We start from the raw sequence: 22752 nt of genomic DNA on the forward strand, positions 1-22752 counted from the left end.
GATGCACCATGATTAACAAAATATCAACACTGCTAATGAGGGATGATCTTATGAGTATCTGTAATGTCAACTTAATAATAAATATCAGCTACAGTAGCCAAATCACAGTACGTTACATCCATGATCCAGGTGTGCTGATCATGTGCACAAATATCCAACACATAACAGTTACTTACTCCACAAATACTACAAGATAAACACAAAACAACTAACTATTAAGACAAATACAACAGGTAGACCAAACAACATATTGAAAGTGAGTTGTGGTTGGGGCTTTTTACTGTAATCTTCTTTCCAACCACAATGGCCGTTTAATCCAAACAAATGGCCTTACTGTTTACAAAAGAGGCTCGAGTCTTTGAGGCAAATAAATGAACCCAGTTCTCCACAAAGTGAGTTTACCATTTTGCTTATGCCATGTAATGACTGCAGTGATGTCAGAGTGAAGACCACATGCAGATGATTATGAACAAAACACACAAACACAGGGCATGGACGCAAAGCACAAACACATAATACACAGTAATCATCAGTGCATGTGTCATCACCGTCTACACACACAAACACACACACACGCACGCACACACCTATAGCATACTGTACAGGTTGGGTATAAAACACTAATCAGGCAGATTGCAGGACATGTGCGTATGCGTACTTCTGTTTTTCGCGGGACTCCCGGGTCTTGCTGCTGCGGTTCTGCCGGTTCGATGGGGGGATGGAGTGCACGGATGAGCTCTTTTTGCTGGAGGAATGGGAGGAGTGGGAAGAGTGGGACAAACTTGTCCGGGACTGGCCGGCATTGTGGTCGAACTGCATTAGGCAGAAGATCAGGTCGGTGGGCACCAGTTCAAATTCGTATGGAGGGTTTGTGATCACATACCTAGCCGGAAAACACATGTTACAGACGATAAGACTCAGATACATCAATGAAAGAGCGGCAAAGCATTTACTGCAACATTTAAAAATTAAACATAAAAGTCATGTTAAAAATAAAGTTTCCACAGGCCTCTAAGTACACCCTTACCTTTTCTAGAGGGATTAAATTAATAAGTAGCAGCCAGGCGCTTCTAATCAAATGCAACTGAAAATCAGCAAGCGTGATCAACTCTGTAAAAGCATGGGTTTTGGCAGTTTGCAGTCTGGAGCATTCAGGTAAATGTTAACACAATAGCACAATCTTCCCAGGAGTGGAGCTCCCAGCAAATTCACCCCAAGATCAGAGAAAACGATCAGAGAAACTCTGACATAAAATTGCATAAAACCCAAGAGCTACATCTCAGACTCTACAGGCTCTAGCTAGTGTTTTAAATGTTAAAGTTCATGACTGCACAATTAGAAAAAGACTGAATAAAAATGGCTCATTTGGAAGGGATGCAGGATACCAGAATATGAGCACAAAGACATCGACGAACTGTCAAGCACGGTGGTGGAGTGGTGATGATTTGGGCTTGCTATGCAGTCACAAGACCTGAACACCTTGTAGTCACTGAGTTTAATACAAATGCCTCTGTATACAGCAGTACTCTGGAGTCTACAAGCGTAATCATTCATTCTATTACATCAAGATATTCATTTTGTCAATGAGCAAAAGCTTGTATCATACCGTTTTGTACATTGGCTTGGTGCACCGAGATGTGCATCTCTTAATCTGTAGATTCCGAAACACAGCATGTTGTATGTCTTCAGTGCTTTGCAGAATAAATCTCCGTAGCAGCCGCCATCCTGGTGAACAACAGAACAAAGAAACCATGATTGTGTGTTAGGTCAGTCAGGTTAGGACAATAAATGGAATTGTTAAGTTGTGAGATTCATGCGCTCTGTACCAGTCTTTTGCTTGCCAGTAAACACCAACTTTTGGCAGAGGAGACTGCAATAAAAACTGGCAGTGTTGTAAAATTATGCCAGAGTTCATCCAAGAAAAAAACAAAACAAAAAAAACTTCATTACTCATAGTTCACAAGATTAAGAAAACCTGTTAAAAACAAGGTTGGAACCAATTAGAACCAACACCATGTTGGTTCATTGTTCTCTTCAAAGCGATCTTCCCTTTCCACCCACTAAGGCTTGCTTTGCACAATCACTGTTCTTCACATCAGATTAAGGCCCGGGAGCAGCAGAGGTGGGCAGATGTGTGCTGCTGGGTAGTGGCAAAATGTGTCATCTGCACTTAAACATCCACTTACCCCTAAGTCAGCAAATGGCCCGTCGTAGAGGGCTAGCTGGGCGACGCGACACCTGTCTCTGTTGGCCAGAGTTTGCGGTGTGCTGTAGCCTCCTCTGAGAGCATTCTCTTCAGCCAGCAGACCCTCCAGCTCTGGCGTGGCTCCCCCTGTTACCAGCGTTCGAATCAGCGTGAGGATATTATCATTAAAGTATGTCTGGACAGAGAAAAAAAGGTATATGTATAAGCAGATGTCATTAGAGTCACCAGTAGAGCTGTAGCAGACATAAGTAAAAAGTGCTTAGACCTTACTACCTCTCACTACTCATTAGTTATTGAAAACATATTTTCTTCCTTACCTCTTGTGATATTTCACTGTAGGTAGTTTGGACTTTATTTACTGAAGTTATTAATCTTTAGGTTTCTGATAATAAATGAATTTATTTGAAAAGTCAACAGAAACACATCTTTGTAGAAACCACTTTGCTGTTATGGTCAATAACCCACAGATCTCAACACTGACATTTTTCACTGTGCCCGTTTCTTATAAAATATAAATTTTTTAAAATGCTGATCTTTTTATGCAATAGTGAATATTTGCTTTAAAAAAAATGATATTTTAAAATCTTTCTTTTCATGCGCCATTCACCAAGATGAATACATTAAAATATTTTTTTAAAAACTGACTTTGAAAACAGAACCATATACATGAATAAATACAACTAGATATAAGTGCAAACATGCTTTTTTGGCTTTTTTGGGGGGGTTAGTTGGTGAACCAGCCCTTTAAGTATTCAGTATGAGAAATGTTGCATTAGGTTGCACTAAAATATACATAAAATTCAAGATACATAAATCTATCAAATTTTAGAGCTACATGGTCAAGGACATTTTGCTAACCATAGTACATGTGGGATCATTGCATTAAATAAAACACTAGTACTTCCACAAAACATAATTCTTTCCTCTACGCACCCCACAAGGTCTGCTTTGACTTCCGAAACAACAATTTGACTGCGATCTGCAAGTGTCAGGTTCTCCTGTCCTTCAAGCCGATCAGAACCTGCTTTTGCTAAGAGTGAAGACAGCTGATGTCACCAGGCAGACGGGCCGTAGTGGCAGCGCCCCTCACTGGGACCCTGACAGGCCTGCAGAGCCTCATGATGGATGAGCAGTGTCCATTAGCTGGCTTCACCTCTGACCAGTGCCAGACTACAGCTGACGCCCGCTATACTCCCTGCACAGCTCAGCTTTGCACGCTACTCTAACCCCTTATTCGCAGAGAGAACTGCTGGAATTAAGCCATCACAGCACCAAAGGGAAACAACACACTTGGTCATCGGGAGAGGGAGAATTTTTCTGTAGCTTGTTTTCTGCCCATTTCATCTTTTTTCTTATCTCCGGCTCAGTGATCACAAATGACAAAACAGCATTTCTTTGGCCCCTTTCTAGCTGCACATATATCACCACTACTACACTAACTTTTAGTTTACTTTGTTAAAATAAAACTCCTGAAAGTTAAACAGTCAACACTTAGGGTGAGTGATGCCAACTATTTCTCTTCTGATGTCAGTGGAGTTGGCAGGCATATGTGATCAATGTACTGTGCCATTTCATTTACCAACTTCTGCCTACTTGAAATGCCAAAACTGCGCATCTACTTAAATTTATGTCAACACATCATCTCAGGATGTGTTTTTTTTATTATATACACCAGCTGAGTTTGTAACTTATAGGTAAGTACAGGTACATCTGAAAATTTATTGTTCTAAAGCAATTTAATTGTAAATAAGGAAAATAAGGAAATGATCTGGGTTTATTAACATAATGCAATGTCTTAACTCTACCTTAATCTACAGTCTCTACCTGAGCAACAGCATGCAGTTAAGTCTTTATGTACTTTATTTGAAACTCTTCTCTAATGAATATAGCTATTAAAGCATGCAGATGGAGAATTTCAAAAATAAAAATTGTAAAATTTAAAACAAGCACAGTGGGTTTTCAGTCTGTTTAGGAACTCACCGCACTCATCAGGGAGTCGAGTACACTGACAGCGAAGGCGGTGCCGCAGGCGAAGGGCTGAGTGAGGTACAGCTCTGTGTCTGGGTCGTCATCATCATCTTGGTCCAGGAACTGAACGTTTGAGTCGTTCACTGAGAGAGGGGACACAGCCGAGTTAGAGACGGGCAGAGTGAAGTGCACACCTGAGAGTTTAATAGCATACGATACACTTCTTCTTCTTCTTTTTTTTAAATGCTGAGTTACATTTTAAAAGATTAGGACACATCTTAGTAATGGAAGAAGAAGGTCTCAGGCATATAGGTATTGCGGTATGGTTGGAGCTTCCAATATAATGCAACATCAGATGCACATTATATCTCACTGCATATATACACCACTGCACTTACTTTAAAACACAAGAAAAAAAAATAAAATTCATTTCTTCTCCAAACAATTGACATGTTTTCCACTGATCATGAAATCAAAAATTATTGTAAAATTGATGCCCAAGTTTAAAAATACTCTTCTTTTGTCCTCATATGTTTAATTGTTTGGAATGTGACAAATATGTGTTGCTGAATAAAATACCTTTTTCATTTTTTAATATGTATATTGTAATATATGTAATTCTATGTACTGTATATAACATGCAGGGTGCGTTTCATACATTTAGGCAAACCACAACTTTAGATAACCATTGAAGAAGTCCCCAATCTTAGCATCTCTGTAGCTACTATATACTCATTTTGGTTTTCCTTTTATTATTTATTATATTGCTATCCAAGGTACATAACTGCACAGAATTTCAAAATACAGTGACAGTAGCATACATAAAAACAAAAACAGATATGTATTTAAAAAAAAAGCATATATCTATATATTTATAAGGGTTCATTAAAAAGTAAAATTTGAGACTTCAACAATGGCTACTATCTCACATGAGAAAACCATGCACTTAATGACATGCTATGTTTTTTTTTTGTTTTTTTTTGTTTTTTAGGAAATTCCTTCTTGATGGATGTGTTTGTCACATCATCACCATTGTGGAGATACATCTCACATATTTACCTGCGCCCCGAAAGTCAAATTAAAACCAGATAACAACACACTTTTTATATTATGATGAAGAAAAACATGATCTGCACAGTCTAAATGAAACTAGCCTGATAATAAATGGATTTTTTAAAAAACCTCTTAAGTGTAATAAAAGAATGAGTTCTTGCTGCAAATCTTTTTCCCTATAATGTATTTCTAGCAGCAGTGGACAGCGATGAATCTATGAGCCAACATTACTCTAAAAGAGAGCATCACACAAGTTTTCTGTTTGACTTGTGCAGTATCTGTGCCTCAGAGTTATGGCATGAGGGAAAGAAAAAAAAGAAAAATACATTTTAAAAATAAACAAACAGCTTAAAAGATTTTGTTCGTTGTTGTTATTTTTGAAATTTGATTTCTTCCCTTGTTTCCTGTGAGCTGTGGAACAAAAATGTCAGTCAAAGAGAGAAGGGGGCTGATGCAAACGGGCCTGGGCCAACGGAGTGAAGGGGGGGAAAGCGGGAGTTAGTGTGTGTGTGGAGGTGGCAAGGAGGGGAGGTAGGGGTGGTGAGAGGCCGAGGGGGTGTTGCTATGAAAACAGCCACAAGGACAGACTGAACATGATCAAAGGCCTAGCGAAGCTCTGCAAAAACCCAACTGGAAGAAAGAAAACAAAAAAAAATGCCCCAAAATAAATAAGAAAAATAAAAAAATCAGTAAAAAGAGGGCCAAAACAAGACAGTCAATTTCAGCCAGAACGAAGGATAAAAATGTGTTCAAAGTGAAGCCATGGGAGCGGCGAGAGCCTTGACTGCAGCCAGATAAATCAAGACAAGCTGATGAGGAGCGGAGCGACGGAGCGAGGGGGAACGAACGGCAGCAGAGGACAAAGGCTCAGCTTACCCAGCTCTGTTATCATTTGTATGCTGGTTCCACTTTTTTTTTCCTGACTGAGTGAAACCAATGGCAGTAGTTTGCCAGGTTTAGCTAATGGTGATGAGACAGTGCAGAGAGAGGGAGAAATTGTGTCGTTATTGAAACAGTTTCAAAGACTGCAGTAAAGGCATTCGGGTGTCTCGAGACTGCTCGCGTCAACTTCGGAATTACTCTGAAATATTCACGGCTGTCCGGTGTCTAAAAGTGAAGCACCCCGGATTAGAGTGCACAGTAGATACGAAGCCCGAGCTGTCACAGCACCTTGCCGCTTCAACAACAATAAATAATTTCATGGTAAAGCAGTGAGACGGATAAAGAAAAGGATCTTATCCATAAACACACCTACTTCACACGCCATGCAAACAAAATTGATCACGAAACTCAGATGAAGCGTGTTTTTTAGGTTTGAAAGTGACTTTAATATGCTTCTGGCACTGTAACCTGAACATATGACAATGTAAGTACAGCATATATTTGGCGTAAGACATGCAGCCACTCTTCCCTTTGTATTCTCTTACTTCTTCCTTTCCTAAAAGACAATGTTATCACATCTAGTGATGCTGCAGCTTGAAAATTTTCTAAGCAAAGACCATGCAGAGAGGCAACTCCAGAGCCATGAGCATTAAGGTCCAGGACAGAAGCCTTTGGCTCTAACGTGGACTATCTAGTTTTGATGATTACATATGCGGTTAGGAGCGTAATGGGAGAGGCTCAATTCAGGTAATGGCTGTGCTGGTTACAAGTAATATTAGGCAGCTTCTTTCTCTTTCTGGCCTTTTCTTAGCTGGCCTCATGCTCCATTGCTCCCTAATTGGGTCAGAGGAGACAGAGTAGCTAGTCTCTAGTGCTTTAGAAGGCCCCTCGGAGATCTGAAAGTTTCATGAGTCCCCATCACCATTGGGAATACAACCAGTGGTATTGTGATTAATAAATGGACCCATTTTGCAACCAAGGCACTTTTCCTCTTCTACCTTTTCTCTTCCCTTTTCTCCCTCTCTCACTCTCTCCATCAGGCTGAGTTTCTCTTGTCCATTAGTGGACAAATGGCAGGAGATGTGGCTTTTGTCCCGAAAGTGCGTGTTTGATACCTTTAAGTTGAGTCACCACTTGACCAAAAAAAAAAAAAAAAAAAAAAAAAAAAAAAACCTTGCAGGATCCAGTAACCCACATCCGAATATGAAGTTGAGTTGGGCAAAGCTATCAACAACATGAAAGTGGACAAAAATTCCACACCGTGCATTCTTTAGTCTGTTTGACCTCGAATGAGTTGGAACTTTTGATAGCAGAATGATGCCTGAGATTATTAGCTCTGTGTGTCTACATCTGGAAATGAATAATGAGTTGACTGGTAGTTACTGGATGTAACATGCAATGTTTGCAACTGAGGTGGGTGGAAACAGTTTTACCTAGTTCTGTGATGATGGGGATGTTGGATCCGGTGGTGACAGATGCCTGACGCACGAAGCCATGTACTGGACTGCTGTCTGGAGATGACCTGTCCATTCCAGGAGGCGTGAAACCTTTACACATTCGGAAACAAAGACATAGGCTGAATACATCAGCAGATAAAACAGCGTTATGGATCAAGTATTCAGGCTGGTCAGCAAACTTTATAGCTGATGTAAAGGGTTTAAATCTTAATATCTACTTAATACAAATAAAGTCATGTGAAAAAGAAAGTTTTCAGTTCAATGCCACCCTCACTGCTTCCACAGGCATTAAAGCCAGCCGGGTGCTGCTAATCAAATGTACCTGATTAACTGACCATCAGCAAGTGTGAGCACCTCTATAAAAACACAATTTTTGACAGTGTGCTGGTCTGGAACATTTGGGTGTGCGTTAACACAATGCCACAATATTCCCAATAGTGGACATCCCAGCATCACCCCAAGTTTAGACCAGGCAAAGCTAAAAAAAAAAAACTGCATAAAACCCAAGAGCTACAGGTTTGACCCTATAGGCATCAATTAGCATGTTAAAGGTTAATGTTCATGACAATGTAAGTAGAAACAGACAGAATAAGTATGGCTTGTTTGGAGGTGCTGCCAGCAGAAAACCTCTTTTTACTATATAACAGCATAACTTCAGTTTAAGAAAGTTAAATTAAAAAAAAAAAAACAAAACCAATGCTTCTGGAAACTGTCCTCTGGAAGGACAAGACCAAAGATGAGAGGTTTGGCCATAGTGTATAGCACAGAGGCAAATCTACAACAGAATGGCTGAGAATAAAATGAATCGAGGTGCAGCGATGGCCAGTTAAAGCCCAAACTGATAATAAGGAATCTATGGCAGGACCTTAAGAGACATGTGCATAAATGAATGCCTGCAAACTTCAGTGAACTGAAGCAACATTGTAAAGAAGCCTGGGTCAAACTTTTCCCACAAAGATGTAAGAGATGGATAAAGTCATGCAGAAAAAAATTACTTTAAGTTATTGGAGTTAAGATGGTTCAATAAGCTACTGAATTCACACGACTGGGCATTTAAAGAAAAAACTGTTGCTTCAGCTTCAATTTATACTAAAAAATAACTACATGATTTTGATAGGTTTCTATTATTACTATTTACATTTGAATAAATAAAATATAATAAAACAATAAAAAATTATTAAAGTTATAGCAATATGTTACTTTTAACTAATGTTTTCCTACTAATTTACTAATTATTTATTCTTTGAGCCCTAACTTACATTTTGTGGTGTTTTTTGAATTTAATTTAATTTTGTTTCACCTCAAACATATAATGCTATTACCAATGCGACTACTCTTTATGAGGCATAATAATTTAATAAACATAAAAAATCAGATTCCAACTTAAATGTCGTCACTGTGTATCGGCTTAATGTGGGTCTTACTCTTTATGACAAATAGCAAAACAAAAATGTGCAGTCTGTATGTTTTATTGTAGAAGTATCACCGGCATGAGGGCATGACCTAAAACTCTGCATCAGTACAATTACAGATGCATTCTATCTTACCCAGCATGAAGTTTTTGATGTGCACTTTATGTGCGATTCAAATGTGTGGATTGAAGAACACACACGGACACAAAGAAGGCAGCTAAGTGAAGCAGGCGCCTGCCTAAAAACTGCAATAGTGATACTGTGCTTTTAGGGGTCAGCCAAGACATATTTAGCATTCACATCCCTCCATCAACTGGCAGACATAAATTTTATATGTTGTTCATTTTGTTACAATAAAATTGGTGAAGTGGATCCTGAAAACCTTTTATCGAAAATGGTGTGGCACAGAACCATGAAATACAAGTGCAAGTGACAGGAGTATGAATTCACATGACTTCACATTTTTGCATTTCCTCAAAGTGACAAGTAAACACCTTAAATCTGTAATGCTATATGCATAATGCATCAACTGTGTTTTGACATCCATCATTTAATGCTGACTACAGCAAAATGTCAGCTTATAGTGCCACCACCAAGGAAACATAATGCAGGGAATATATTCAGGTCACAAAGTTTTAAAAGGCTTGCAAATTCTCTCTGTGTGCGAGTGTGTGCGTGCCTTTCTGTCAAGAAACTCAATGAGCTGCTTACATTACAAAAGAGATCTTTCAGCCCTTTGCAACGGAAAAGGCACCAAATAGTTTAGTACACAGCGGGAAGCACACACTGAACTGAAGCATGGATAATCATAACTTTTGTTACACCAATTATTGAACTAGGAGATAGCAGCGGTTTGACACTTCAACCAGGGAGCACAGCTCAGATAGTGCAAGCATCATTTTGTCGATGTCCATAAAGGATGATGTTTACTCCACTGGAGAGTGACAGCAAGTTTTTTGGATTCTGCCTCTAAAACACCGCGCTTATTGTATCATAGTGAACATGAAGACTGTGGGAAGACGTAGGAGAGCGCCTTCCACTCTGCGCAGCGCAACCCCAGAAAGTGGCGTTGGTGAGAACAGGGATACATGAGGCCTGCTGTAGAGCTGCTTTCAAAACCTGTTAGGTTACAAACAGCTCAAAAGTCGTTATGCAGTGTGAGCTGGCAAAATCCAAACAGAGAGCTGAGCCTCTACTGAGCACTGAAAAACAGAAGAGCTCAAATGTGTTTTTCATATGACCCATATGAAAAACACTGTTTATCTCTAAAGAAAGACACTGTTTATCTTTATAGACTAGTCTTGTGTCCTTGTGATTGAAATAACAGTATGCTTCTTGAATTGCCTAATTATACTTAAAACAGTCAATTTTCCTCTTTTATATGTTTTATATTAATGCTAACTTTTTTTTTTTTTAATGAAAAATGAAAATGATGCCCCAAAGCAAAGACGCTGGCTTTTGCTTTTGTTAGACTGTAACTTAGTTTATTCAGCTACAATCTACAATAGATGAGTGAGATCTGGGTTACATGCCCCCTTATCCCTGTAGCCCTGCGGGCACAGCTATGCTCTGTGGTTGACTACATGCTACAGCAGCCGGGAGAAGCTCTCCCCCAGGAAAGCGCATGTTTACTTATTCATTTGCACCTCTAAATTCCACAGACAGCGTCTGAATGAGAGCATCGCTAGGAGGAAGGAATCCTCACAGCAATACCCATGATACAATAGCAGCGCCTGGTTATATGAGTGTATTTTCTTATGTATGCATGATTGCATGTCACTGTGTTTTCTTAAATGGGCCGTTAAAGTAAGACCCGGTTATTGATAACGCCAGTCTCAAACCATTGGTTTGGGTTAGAAGACATAAACCTGCGAGCTTCTGGATGGATGTGGCTTTCTGCAAGTAGTGCCCCCCAGAGTGGACGCGCTCTCAGATTTACTCCTGCCGATTGTTGCTTGCTGGCACTATTATCGACAGCGTATCGCTCACACAGGCTGGAGAAGTAACTGCATCGGCATTCTAATAAAAATGTGGATATGCCCTCCATTACGAAAAGAAAAGAAAAAAAAAGGCCTCTTGAACCTTCACTTTGATTTGTATTTACAACAGTCGCTGTGGTGGCACTAACTGCTTACCTCAAGGCATGTAGAACCTTTCAAGCTAATCATAAACTGAGGATCACCTGTTTGTGAATGTTTGTGGATAGGATGCCTTGGCATGAGTAACCGCAAACGCGTGCGCACGCTATGAAGCACTGAGGTGTGTGCGTGCATGTGTTGCTGTTTTGTTGTGACTAATGAGGAGCAGCTGAATTGGCCTGCCTGGTGATTTGTACTAGCTGCTTAATGATGATGAGGCCTGATGGGATGCCTGGTTCGTATGTTTGTCTGCAAACATCAACAATCTGTTCCAGACGATCTGCCAGACTCCAGATCAGGGGGAACAACATCAAATGACACAGTCATGTTGATTACATCATTAAAAAGTATTATCAAAGGTTTAGCAGCATCTAATTGCCAGGGACAAGACTGAAACCATCAGAAAATTGCGCGGAGTAAACACTCTTCAAAGGCTTGATGAAGGTATAAACACAATGTTTCTGTGTGTGCACATCTTCAGTTAGAGTTACAGTAATGTCAGTTTACAGACGAGACTCAAAGCAGACTTTCAGAGAATTTCAGTTATGAGCGCTTATCAGACTCTGTGCTTGACAAACTACATCTACCCTTCCTGTGTGGCCTTCTCACTGCCCTCCAGTCTTTTCCTCTTTTCCTTTTCCATTTTTTGACTACTCTCCTTTCCTCCCTCCCATAACCTGTCCCCTTTGGCCAGGAGTGTACATGGAGTCTAATGGGACACTTCTTACCTTGGGAATTAGCCTGTAAGACCCCAATGCTGTCATCAAACTGCATAGATTTGATGTTGAGTGTTGCCAAGATGCATTCCTTATCCTGCAGAGACGCATCTTCGATATTGTTCTGATTGGCTGACAGTATTACACACATGTCGCAGAGGTTGATGTTGACAGCCCTTAAATCTGCCCGACTTAATGGTGTACCCTTCAGGGCGAGGGGAACACAGAGAAAGAGCAAGACAGCGAGAGAGAGAAAGCAAAACACAGAGAACAGACAGACATGGGGGAGAGAAAAATAAATTTAAGAAGTGAGCAGAGTGGGGCTGTGGGAAATTAGTTAACAAGTATTCTTGTTTTGAGGCGATGACATTCCACTGATCTAACCGGGCGTTGGAGATTCAGAGACATGGACTAATCTAAAGGCTAGCCTGCGCTGAGGGCTGTGTTTGTGATTCTCCTCTGATCATCAGTCAAACCAGGCCTAACAAGCTCTAAGGCAGCAAGCCACACCATCTGTGATGGGCACTGCAGCTGCAACGCTCATAAACTCCACTTTGGATATGCAGGATGTGTCACTGCTAGGGATGAGGGAGGCTCACTGAGCTCTCATGAAGTAATCATTCAACTGAGAAATGCGCGATCAAACTCAACATGACAATCGCTTGAAAGATTTCAGCATGAGTGCAACTTAAAATGTCAGCGCCTTCTAGTTGGACAGATATTCAACATGCAGGTGAAGTAGTACACTCACAGGTAAGATGGAGACCTTGGGGAAGTTGTGTAAAGTTTCCCACTCTCTCCGAAGGTAATCCAGCGAGCCCACAAAAACTATAGGCTTTAGCTCGTGGTAATGGAAGTTGCTGGCTCTTAAAGGCATCACCAAGTTTCGCAGCCCCACTAAAGCGGACGTGACATCCCCAAATATACAGACCACTACATGGCCGCTTAGCACTGTCATGGAGGCTTCACTCCGGGTCTGTAGGGAAGAGAGGGACACGGGGAAGGGGGGGAGAGAAAAGCAGAGAATGAGGAAAAAAAGCGAAGGCAGAAAAGAGATGAGGAGGCACATAGAGACAAACACAGGTTTACAGAATAAAAATGAGTGCCGATAACAGAAAACTGGGTCAGGTGCATGAAGTTAAAACCCCCCCAACATATCTAGAGTTTAAATGTACTTAAAGGCATCACATAAACTGTTATATATCCACATGTAATCATTTATTAACCATGTGTTTGGTTTTATTATTAGCTCTTCATTAGACAAATTAAACACGCACGAATGTAAGCTGTAAACTGTTACATTCATAAAAAAGTACAGCTGCAAATTGTATCATATTTTCAGCTGGCGGCAAATGATGTTTATCTGTGTATCTGAAACATTTTGGTGAAGCAGCCTTCATATTCCCTTGAGTTGAGTGAAAACAGCACCTGGGTCACTCGAGTCTTAGACAAAGCAAAGATATGTCGTATCTTTACTATGCACAGTAGGTGACTGCGCCTCCTACTTGATCCTACACAAACAATTTATGCACTAACATAAATGCTTTAAACCGTCTCGTTAAAGCATCTGAGCAAAGTCATGCACCGAGTGTTGAAATGCTGCTCACTCATTCCTTGGTGGATATACACATATACTGTATATATAAATATAAAAACAAACTCACCTTGAAACAACAGAGAGGCAGTGAGAGAAATTTCAATACACATTAGTATGTGATTGTGTTACTGCAGTACTGAGGGGAAACATTTGCTCCTGAGCATACTTACTAGTACCTTCTTTTTTTATATACACTATTTTTCCCCTCACTGGGTAGCAGTTACAGAACTTTTGCCCCACTTACCAGGATGACTTTTTCGATGTCTTTTGAAGGGCACCAGTGAAACATCCCTGTCGAGTCATACCTCTTCACGTTCATGTCCATATTCTCAATTTGTTCATTTCCAGGAATTAGAAGGGGATCGTGTCGACTGGAAAAGAGAAAATATTTACGTTAGGCTGTTTTGTGGCAGAAGCCAGGCAGGGTTTCTTGATATCTGTGCTGTCTGATCGTTAAAAGTCCATCTCATTCTCAGAGTATGAAACTTTCTACTGCACTGCATAACTAGAATATCTTTCCCTCCAATCTGTCTCATCCCCTATGTAGAGGCATCAGAAAAGTCAATGACCCTTGTGCTCACTGTGGTACAGAGGAGAACAGCAAGATGTGAGTACTACTGACTGAATGGCATGACAGCACAAGGCCAATTACCAGCTTTTACCCTCTCTTCCAGTTCCTGACGCCATGTGGCGCAAACAGTAAAAGCTCCAACAGGCTCGCACTTTAAATATTTCAGGAATTTGCCCAATCACATTTTGCTTTCCCAGCTGATGGTCATTAATGTTTCAGCAGCATGTCACAACCAAACAGGCTAATCCACAGCAGTGGGCTGCTGAGTTTTATCTGCTGTAACACTGACCATGAAAGGGTTCCTGTCAGTGTTGTTACGCTGCCTCTCCTGTTCTTGAACTTATTCTACAAGACATGTTCTCACAGCCCCTCTGAACACGGTCCAGAAAATGTCATCAAAAACACAGAGTCAAGATAAACGGCGGAAGTGCTGTTTTCCCACAAAGGCCCCTTGTTTTGCAGCAATGTAAATGTAGTTTATTGAGAATTTAAGAAAAATTATGAAAATTCAATACTGCTGATACTCCTAAAAAAAGGGGGGGGGGGGGGGGGGGGGAAACTGCAGAGATAGACATGTGAGTAATATGGGAGAAAATATCTCAAGAATTTGACATACATCTCTCTCAGTATCACTCTCTCTATCCTCTATCAACACTGTCATTCACTGACAAGGCTTTGATGTTGTTTCTTCCTTCAACCTGCATTTGGATTGCATGCCATCGCAGGCAAAAGTTAAAGTTAAAGAAAAAAAAAAAGCTGTCAATTAGCCACCCTCTCTCTCTCCACCTCTCTTTCCCCCCCTCTCCCCTCTATCAGTTAGAGCAGGTGATAATAACACTGACAGCATTTAGTGTTTTTACACTCAGCCTGAATCTTTCATCCAGAGCCGCGTGTTGCGCCAATCAACTCCACGGAGCCCCCCGTCACTTCAATCTGCTCAGCTCTGCTCGCCTCCACACAGGGGCTGACTGGCGCATGCAGACGGGCTGCCGCTCCACCTCTCACTGCCAAGACAGCTATCTTTCACAGAGCTGTCAGCGGTGTGACTGGCAGCCTGTCACAGGCTCCGCACACCTCCTTCCTCTTCCTTCTCCGCGCCTCGGGTTGAACCTACCACAAGGCTCAGGCAGAGCAGACATGACGTCTGTGCTACGGGGCCACGCCCAAGGGATATCAGCTGCAGATGATACTGTGACATCTTCTGCAAATGGATGCGTGTTGTCAGTCATGACCCATCGTGAAGGTTTGTGTGGGTGTGGGGTGGGATGGGATGGTATTAGCGCCACGGCAGGAATGCGGTTCATTAGGAAATTTACAAGCTGGATTGGCTACTAATAAATTATTTAACACAGGGCTCCTAAATGTCACCCAAATAGCAAGCGAAGTGACAGATAAATGCAGATATTCTCTGCTGAGAATTTTCAGTCCTGAACAAGTAGATGCAGAATTACGTGAACTTTGCTTAATTTCTAGCATTGTACCAGAATGCAAACTAAATGTTGTGCTCGGTGAAATACAATATTTTATCAGATGCACTTTTATGGAGGACAAACAGTATTTCCCTTACAGCATGTCTCACTCCGGTGCCTCCCTCCCTCCCTCTCTGTCTCTTTCTTTCTCTCGTACCCTCTCCCTCAGTATATTTCAAACAGAGTTGAATTATTCCAGTGTATCACTCTGCAGTCACAAAGCTGGGGATGGGCGTGCTCCCCCAATCCCTCTCTGCCAGACTACGAAGGCAGCTTCTTGCTTTGAAAATTTTTCCCATCATGCAAACTGACAAAGGCATGCTTTTCAAAAGCCCACAGCCAATCTGTTGATCATTATTTATTTACAAAGGCCTTCAGGCTGCGAGTCCTGTAAAAACCATACTTGATACGTATGTTCGCTCTCTTGCTAGCTCTCCACTGTGTTTTCCCCCTTCTTGCTTGTTGAATAAAGTATCCCTAAGGCTACCTCAAACAATCACTTTTCATTCTGCATAAAATCCACCTCGCAAAGCACAACGGTTTATATAATATATATGGTCTTATATGTTGACAGGGGCAGCTGTGAAGGGGTGGAGGGAGGGACTGTGGACTGCGATGGGTAATTTGATGTTCTGCTAAAGGCTAATACTTGGAGGGAAAAAAAAGAAAAAGCTACACCTATAACAGAGGACCTGTCATCCCAGCACCCAAGAGCCAGCAGAATACAGAAGCAACCCTAAAGCAGAGAAAACTTTGACACCGCTTTGAAGCGTTTTCAAAACTGAGTAAATAACTCGCAAGGATTATTATCACTGCGAGATCAAAGCGCAGATGCATATATTACATGGCAAACGGGGACCGTCTTCTAAGCAGAAAAGGAAGAGAAGAAAAGGTTTTGTGCTTTAAGTTAGGCAAACTAAAGAACCTTTTAAAACAAGCAGTTATCTGGAAATGTGCCAGTGTCTCGTTGTTTTTGTAGCAGTTTGCTCCCTCTGAGCAAGGGCATCTGAGCTGATGCTCTGCTGCGAACTAGACTGAAGGGTATGACTCTGTGTTGGGCTAATGGTTTGGCAAGTGTGAAGGCTTATTAAGTGCTTGTTTTGTTGTGAGGGGGAGGCCGACAACTATACTGGACAAAAATCACATAGGCATGCCAGTGCAGTAGGAGGATTGCTGCCTGAGGGAAACTAGCAGGGCTAACGTACACGGCACTCAACCAGAATGGTACAGTAATAAGTGAAAACATTATGCAGTGTATGAAAGAGAACAAAACAGAACTACTTTGTATAATAGCTCATATTTATATTGACTTTATTTGGAAATGTTAACTATTCCACCTTAGAGTTTGCTTATTTTTTAAAGGGTTTAAATTCCATAAATAAGATTAAGATTATATATATTACGAGGTCTCTCTTTAGAGTTCCTTAATGTAAACCCTCGCTCTCATTAGGAGACGAGCAGTGTAGCTATGAGTGTTTCTGTCCTGTTAGATCTTCGCCACCGTGCCTTCATCCCGCCGTCCCAACCCGCACAGCTCGGCCTCCCTGCATTTTCCTCTCAGTCGTGCGTCTAACCCCGCCTTGCAGTCAGAGGAGCACAAAAACCTACCCTTTTTATCTTTCAAAATCAATTAACAGCAGTTTAATTCCAAAGGACAGGATAAAAGGAAGGTAATATTTGAATTCATATTTGATTGTGACGATACATCTCGCATATGGCCTTAAGTACCAGATACACTACTCACAGGGGTTCCCACAATAGACGAGTAGCCCGAGGGCAAAGTAACCATGCAGGTCTCTCTGATTGGTTGGTGGTGTCATTAGTGCCAGCATTGTTTAAGGAGTACATGTGGACCAGAACGGAGGAGGTGACAGCTGGGTCTTTAAAGCCAGAGGAGTTTTCAAACGGCTCCTCACAGCCGCTTTTCATGACAGAAATATTATTTCAGCTCTGTCATTAACAGCTGACAGCATGCCATCCTAAACAGCCAGCACCTAACAGGGCATTTCTCTTCTCTTTTTCCACTCACAGAGTTTCTTACCTCCCTCTTCTGCCACCCCTAATTTGCCCCCTCCCATCCATCCAAACTCCCACCATCTCACCATCAGCAGCATACGCCTCTGAAGTATCTCTCAGACACATACCCCCCCCCCTCCCCATGCTCCCTCCCATCTTCCTTATATCTGTCTTCCTCTCACTCCCAGTTTGAAGGCTGGAAGAAGAATAAAATCAGCATCTCTTACCTCATCATTTTGGGCGAGCAGTTGGGTGAGTTTCGCATCCCTCCGTTGCGCTGCTTTTTTTTGGGCGAGAGCGTTGACGGATGCTCGTCTTCGACTGAAAACACATGCGCACAATGTCAGAGCAGAGACAGACGGTTCAGAAAGAGAGCTGGACCTGACATGAAAATAGGCAACAATCAATCAATCATTCAATGCAAACCACAAAAAAAGAAACTGAACGCAAGAAAAGGAAAATTAATAATTCAATGTGTCAAAATGGAAGGGAAATAAAAATAGAGAGAGAAAATATTAGTAATGGACAAATGATTAAATCTGAAAAAAGCCGGAGGAAACCACGGAGAGAAAACAATTCCTGACCTAAAAGGAAGGTTTATTTAAAAAAATAAGAATTTTTTTTTTAAATGTCCCCCATGTTGTGGCTATACTAAGGTGCAATATTGCACATCCTCCACTGACACTTCACTGCGTCTGTTCACCCACCGAACTCTGCAGGCGGTTGGACCTCTAGCAGTTTACATCCAAGTGACCATGCTTACCTAAAGCATTAATTGCAATGTGATGCTACAGACTGTTATTGTCACTGGGGCATGGGCAAAAGCAATGACAATGATATAAATACAGGTTATGGAGATGAATTTTGAGTGCGTAGTTGACTTCCTAATGAAACTACTTGAACCCCAACACTTGTGAAAACTTGTGTCGGATTAAATATACAGCGTCTTTGTTTCATGTTTTGCTGAACAATACTGTGTTATTTTATAGTCCTCTTTTGTTTGTTTTTTTAAAGATTATTTGATCACATTTGAACTCGGTTTTCTGTCAGCCATGCTTCGCTAGGTTGAAAAAAAAAAAATCATCTAAAAACAAAAACACTGTTTCTGAAACTTTACTTGAGTCCCAGCCAGACAGAGAGAATGAGAAAGAGCAGCCGGAGTGAGTCCAGGCCCAGCTGTCTGAAGATTTCAGTCAAGCTAACAGTAGTCTGATCTTCTTCACTGTCTGTGAGTTTCAAGAGCTTTCAGACAGGCACCCAGATACTCTTATCCAATCTACGCTCTCCCAGCGCAAATGTCAAGTGCACCGTCACTTCAAACCCGCATTAGTCCTTTGGTTAGAAATCAATAACACAGCATGATATTAGTGCAAATCAATGTGCGCGCTGCAAGCCGCGGTTATTCCAAGCATGTTGAATTTCATTATTCTCTGAGCACCCATTCTATGCTGTCACCTAATTCTGCTAATAAAAGATAAGAAATATGGCTTTGCCTTCTAATAAAATGTCATTCTCTGACATTTCCTTTATGCAATTGGGCAATCAGAATAGCTAATATCACAAGCATTTTACACTTTACAAATAATTCTCTCTCTGATGTACTTTGAAAATACCACACAGCAGAAAGTATGCTTTCCTTGCTATACCATTTGACAAACTCCTCTTGGTTTAAACTTAATTTTTTAACATTAAAACAATTGAACTTTTTGCTTTCACGGACACCACGCTGCATTTCCCCACTACATAATGATATTAGTGCAAAATCCCTGAGCTCACAACACCTAGAGCCACTTCTGAAATAGCACGTTGTCTACAGTAAATTCACCTGTTTTATCCCGGCGCTTAAAAGTTATCTCATATAGACAGTAGCAGCCACTGCACTAGCAGCCAGATCTGTGCAAAGCAGCAGAAGAAACAACAGCAGCAGCTCCAGCAGAGTGAGCCGTCATGCAGCAAACAAGACAAAATGAAGAGACGGGACAGCATTACTGACTGATGCATCCCGCTAAGGGGCCAACCTACAGTGCCTACTGTGACTGAGCAGCATGGCATTACTGGGGTGGCAGCGGTATTTCACTGGCAGACTGCGGGCCCGGTTCAGTCGACTTTCAGCCAGGGATCTGGTCGCCACGTCTCCTGGACCCGAGATACTGAAGCGCAATTGCGAGGGGTCGTCCCCGGGCCCCAGCCGCATGTGGAGCAGGCATCCTTTACGGTTATTAACGAGAGGGATGTTGACTGTGCCAGGGCTGACCAGGGGGTCCTGGCTGGGGTGCAGGGCATTGGGAAGGAATACATTTGAGGTGATGGAGGTGGAGATGCAGCCGGTGGTTTTAAGTGTTCTGTTTTGAAAAGGCGGTCTAACTTCATCCGTTACTGTCAAATAGTGGAGAACAAAGAGTGTGAAAACGCCTGCTTTAAATGCTCAGAAATGACTGAGAAAAGAAGTGTTATTGTATTTCAAATTAGATTTTGTTAAATAGATATTTCAGGGTAAATTCCATAAAACAATCATTATTTCACAGTATGTTAAAATGAATATCTGATCACTATTTAAGAAAAAATGCAATTTAAGTTTTGACTGAACCAGCTTAAAGCAAAAATATATTAATAATAATGTTAATAAATAAAGGCAGGAACCATGTAGAATTTCCTAAAAATAGTTGAAGCCTTCTTAATTTGCTTTTCATTTGTGTTAAATTCATTAGAAGCCTCTTAACTTTACTTCTCATTTGTGCTGCGCTCGGGTAGAACAAAGCAGAGTCATGGCTTGGCTAAAGCCAGTCAAAACCAATTAGATATTGTCACTTCAAGTGAGCGTGGCACACCACAATAATGTCAACAAATAGAACTAAATATTTATAATATTATAAATTCAAAACATCTAATCATTAAACATGTATTGGATTCCTTTTGGATTATGTACACAAGTGTGATTTAATTCCGCATGAAAAATGTTGAAAAACAGAGCATTTGGAATTTTCACTATTACACTAAATCGCTTGAGTATGAGAATAAATACTCGCATATGTACCAAATATGTTCAGCAAGTCGTTTCACCAAACTCACAGAAACACACACTCACACACAGTCCATCTGTGGCTGCAGAGTCAACCCGCATGTTTGTATGTACTGAAAGGGTCATGGCACACTGTAGGAAGACAGCAGTGGGAGATGAGTAAAATATCTGGTTGCAAAGTTGACTTGGAGAGGCGGAGCCCTTTTCCTCCCTTTGGTTGAAGGGTGGTTGGTTGGTTGTTTGGAGGAGAGAGCATGCTTGGGTGGCCCTGGGCGATAAACAGACGTTTATCCCAGCCGTCAGCTGCCTCCTTGATTTACAGGGCGCCACCGATAGCTCCTGGATTCATCTGGCCCTTGTCAAACACGTGCAGCGTTACAGAGTGTTCACCCGCCCTGGCAGGTCCACTGTGCATCCTGAACAACCCAGACGGCAACTGTCCCTTCTTGAAATGATAATCACATGACGGTACTGTCCTGCATGCAAGCCTTATCAGATCGCCGTGACCCAATGTAAACTGGATGATGAGGCGGAGGAATAACAAGTAAAAATGTTTACTTTACTATGTGAGCTAAGCTGGCTTTGCCTTTACAGTGTTTGCTGCATGAGCGAGCTTTGTTCTTCAGCTGCATTGCAACTGCATGAAAGAGCTTTTTAAAGCCATGCATTGTGGTCTTTACAGTTAAAAAAGGGAAGAAAAAAAAACTTATGATTACTGCGCTTCCTTTTAGTTTGCTTAACAGGTGAGGCAGCCATTATTTAATAAAGGAAACCAAAAAAAAGCCTTTATTGTCAGTATGCCTAATAATAACAAATACATTTAAAATGTAGACACAAAGTGTTAGAGGTGACAAATAACATTTCAAAAGTGAAATGTATTCTTAACCAGTAAAATAAAGGAGGGGGGGGGGAAAGTCATTTAACAATTATTTACCAAAGATTTACCTATATTGCAATCAGCTTTGAATCGAACGCCAGCCTCTTTATGGCTTCCACTGTTTCCTGGTGTTGTAGCGCCATCTGCTGCTACATGCAGCACAATACAAAAAGAATATTTCATGGATCTACATAGTGTTATCAAACACAAAATGATCTCAGTACTTTAGTTTGCTGTCAAAATATGTTAAAATGATTTTATCATATTTAAGTTAAATATAAATAAACTGGATATTTTAAAAGAAACACTGAAAGTTTTTCAAAAGTTGGTTTCCTTTTTTTTTTTTTTTTTTTTTACAGTAAAAATACAAAAATACTTAAGCAAAGCATCGCTACTAAGAATGTTATATGACATGCTGAGGGAGCTATACTCTATACACAAAGCTATGGCAGAAGGACAGGGAAACACACTTACGTGATCTGACAAATCCGTTATACTTATATTTGGCTGGGGAGGATGCAAAGACAAGTGGCAGGTCACACACAAGGAGAGAGGGTGTAATGAAAGAGACACATTAGGAAAGACATCAACATAAGAGCCGTAGATGGAAATTAAATCAAATGTAAATCTGATGTTGTCTCACCAAAAGGTATGAGGGCACAAACCAAAAAATGAAAGTATAAATAATTAAAAATCACTGTAAAACCCTAATGGTGGCACTGATTACAGTATGATGTGATGGCACATAAAAGGCAGACAGATGAATGAAAGAACTGTCCATTCACAGAGTGAGCCATGCTTTTAGGAAAGTGTACTACACCTGTAATGAGATGTAATGACGGTCTAATGGCTGGTTTTAATACATTTGAAAAAAAAAAAGGAAAGAACTACATTACATGTCACATCATTTCCGTGTAGATTTAGCAATTCCATTTTTTCCCCATTTTATAATAGAGTTTCGTGGGGGGGTTTTATATCTAAAAATGATGGGAAGTGTGAGGCGGAACAAATAAAGCCACAATGGGAAATAAAGAAAACGAATACATACTTCAGTGCATGTATAAATCCAAAACAGACAACAGCTGCTCAAAACAGCTGCGCTAACAGAGCACTAATGCATAGATACCTGATTTTCGCATGCAGTCCAGAAGTCTTATACAAATAGAGATTTTAAAAATTAGGGGTTTTTTTTTCATAACTTGAGCTCAGTGCACGATCTTTGGGGTTGTACTTTTAAAGGGTTCACAAAGGTCTCCACTTTTGCCAGTGCAGTTAATTCTCTGGTAATTACAGTTTTTGACCTTGACCAAGAAGATATTAAAGACCGGTACCACTAGAACTACTAATGTAGTAAGCACTTGAACTCAGAGC

The 22752-nt window shown here is 40.9% G+C and overlaps 1 protein-coding gene across 16 annotated transcripts in view; it reads right to left on the reverse strand.

The window, feature by feature from the left end:
• The window catches only part of kcnma1a (potassium large conductance calcium-activated channel, subfamily M, alpha member 1a), a 150921-nt gene that overhangs the window by 9010 nt on the left and 119159 nt on the right, over positions 1-22752 (reverse strand). For 6 of the 16 annotated variants that reach the window (XM_086259358.1, XM_086259353.1, XM_086259359.1 and 3 more), the window contains 9 exons: positions 17713-17806; positions 13674-13800; positions 12584-12808; positions 11845-12037; positions 7543-7656; positions 4187-4317; positions 2187-2381; positions 1607-1725; positions 659-883 (listed from right to left, as the gene is read on the reverse strand). In XM_086259358.1, coding sequence (XP_086115484.1) covers positions 659-883; positions 1607-1725; positions 2187-2381; positions 4187-4317; positions 7543-7656; positions 11845-12037; positions 12584-12808; positions 13674-13800; positions 17713-17806 — 1423 coding nt within the window. Of the gene's footprint in view, positions 1-658; positions 884-1606; positions 1726-2186; positions 2382-4186; positions 4318-6103; positions 6188-7542; positions 7657-11844; positions 12038-12583; positions 12809-13673; positions 13801-17712; positions 17807-21449; positions 21531-21855; positions 21889-22201; positions 22232-22752 lie in introns of all 16 variants that reach the window. The other 10 variants (XM_086259360.1, XM_086259351.1, XM_086259346.1 and 7 more) reach the window with 5 other exon arrangements.

This window comes from Aulonocara sp. 'chitande type north' Nkhata Bay, linkage group LG13 (assembly GCF_057382095.1).
Source record: "Aulonocara sp. 'chitande type north' Nkhata Bay isolate Kocher_YH1m ecotype deep benthic linkage group LG13, A_spYH_male_GT1.1, whole genome shotgun sequence".
Classification (NCBI taxonomy): domain Eukaryota; kingdom Metazoa; phylum Chordata; class Actinopteri; order Cichliformes; family Cichlidae; genus Aulonocara; species Aulonocara sp. 'chitande type north' Nkhata Bay.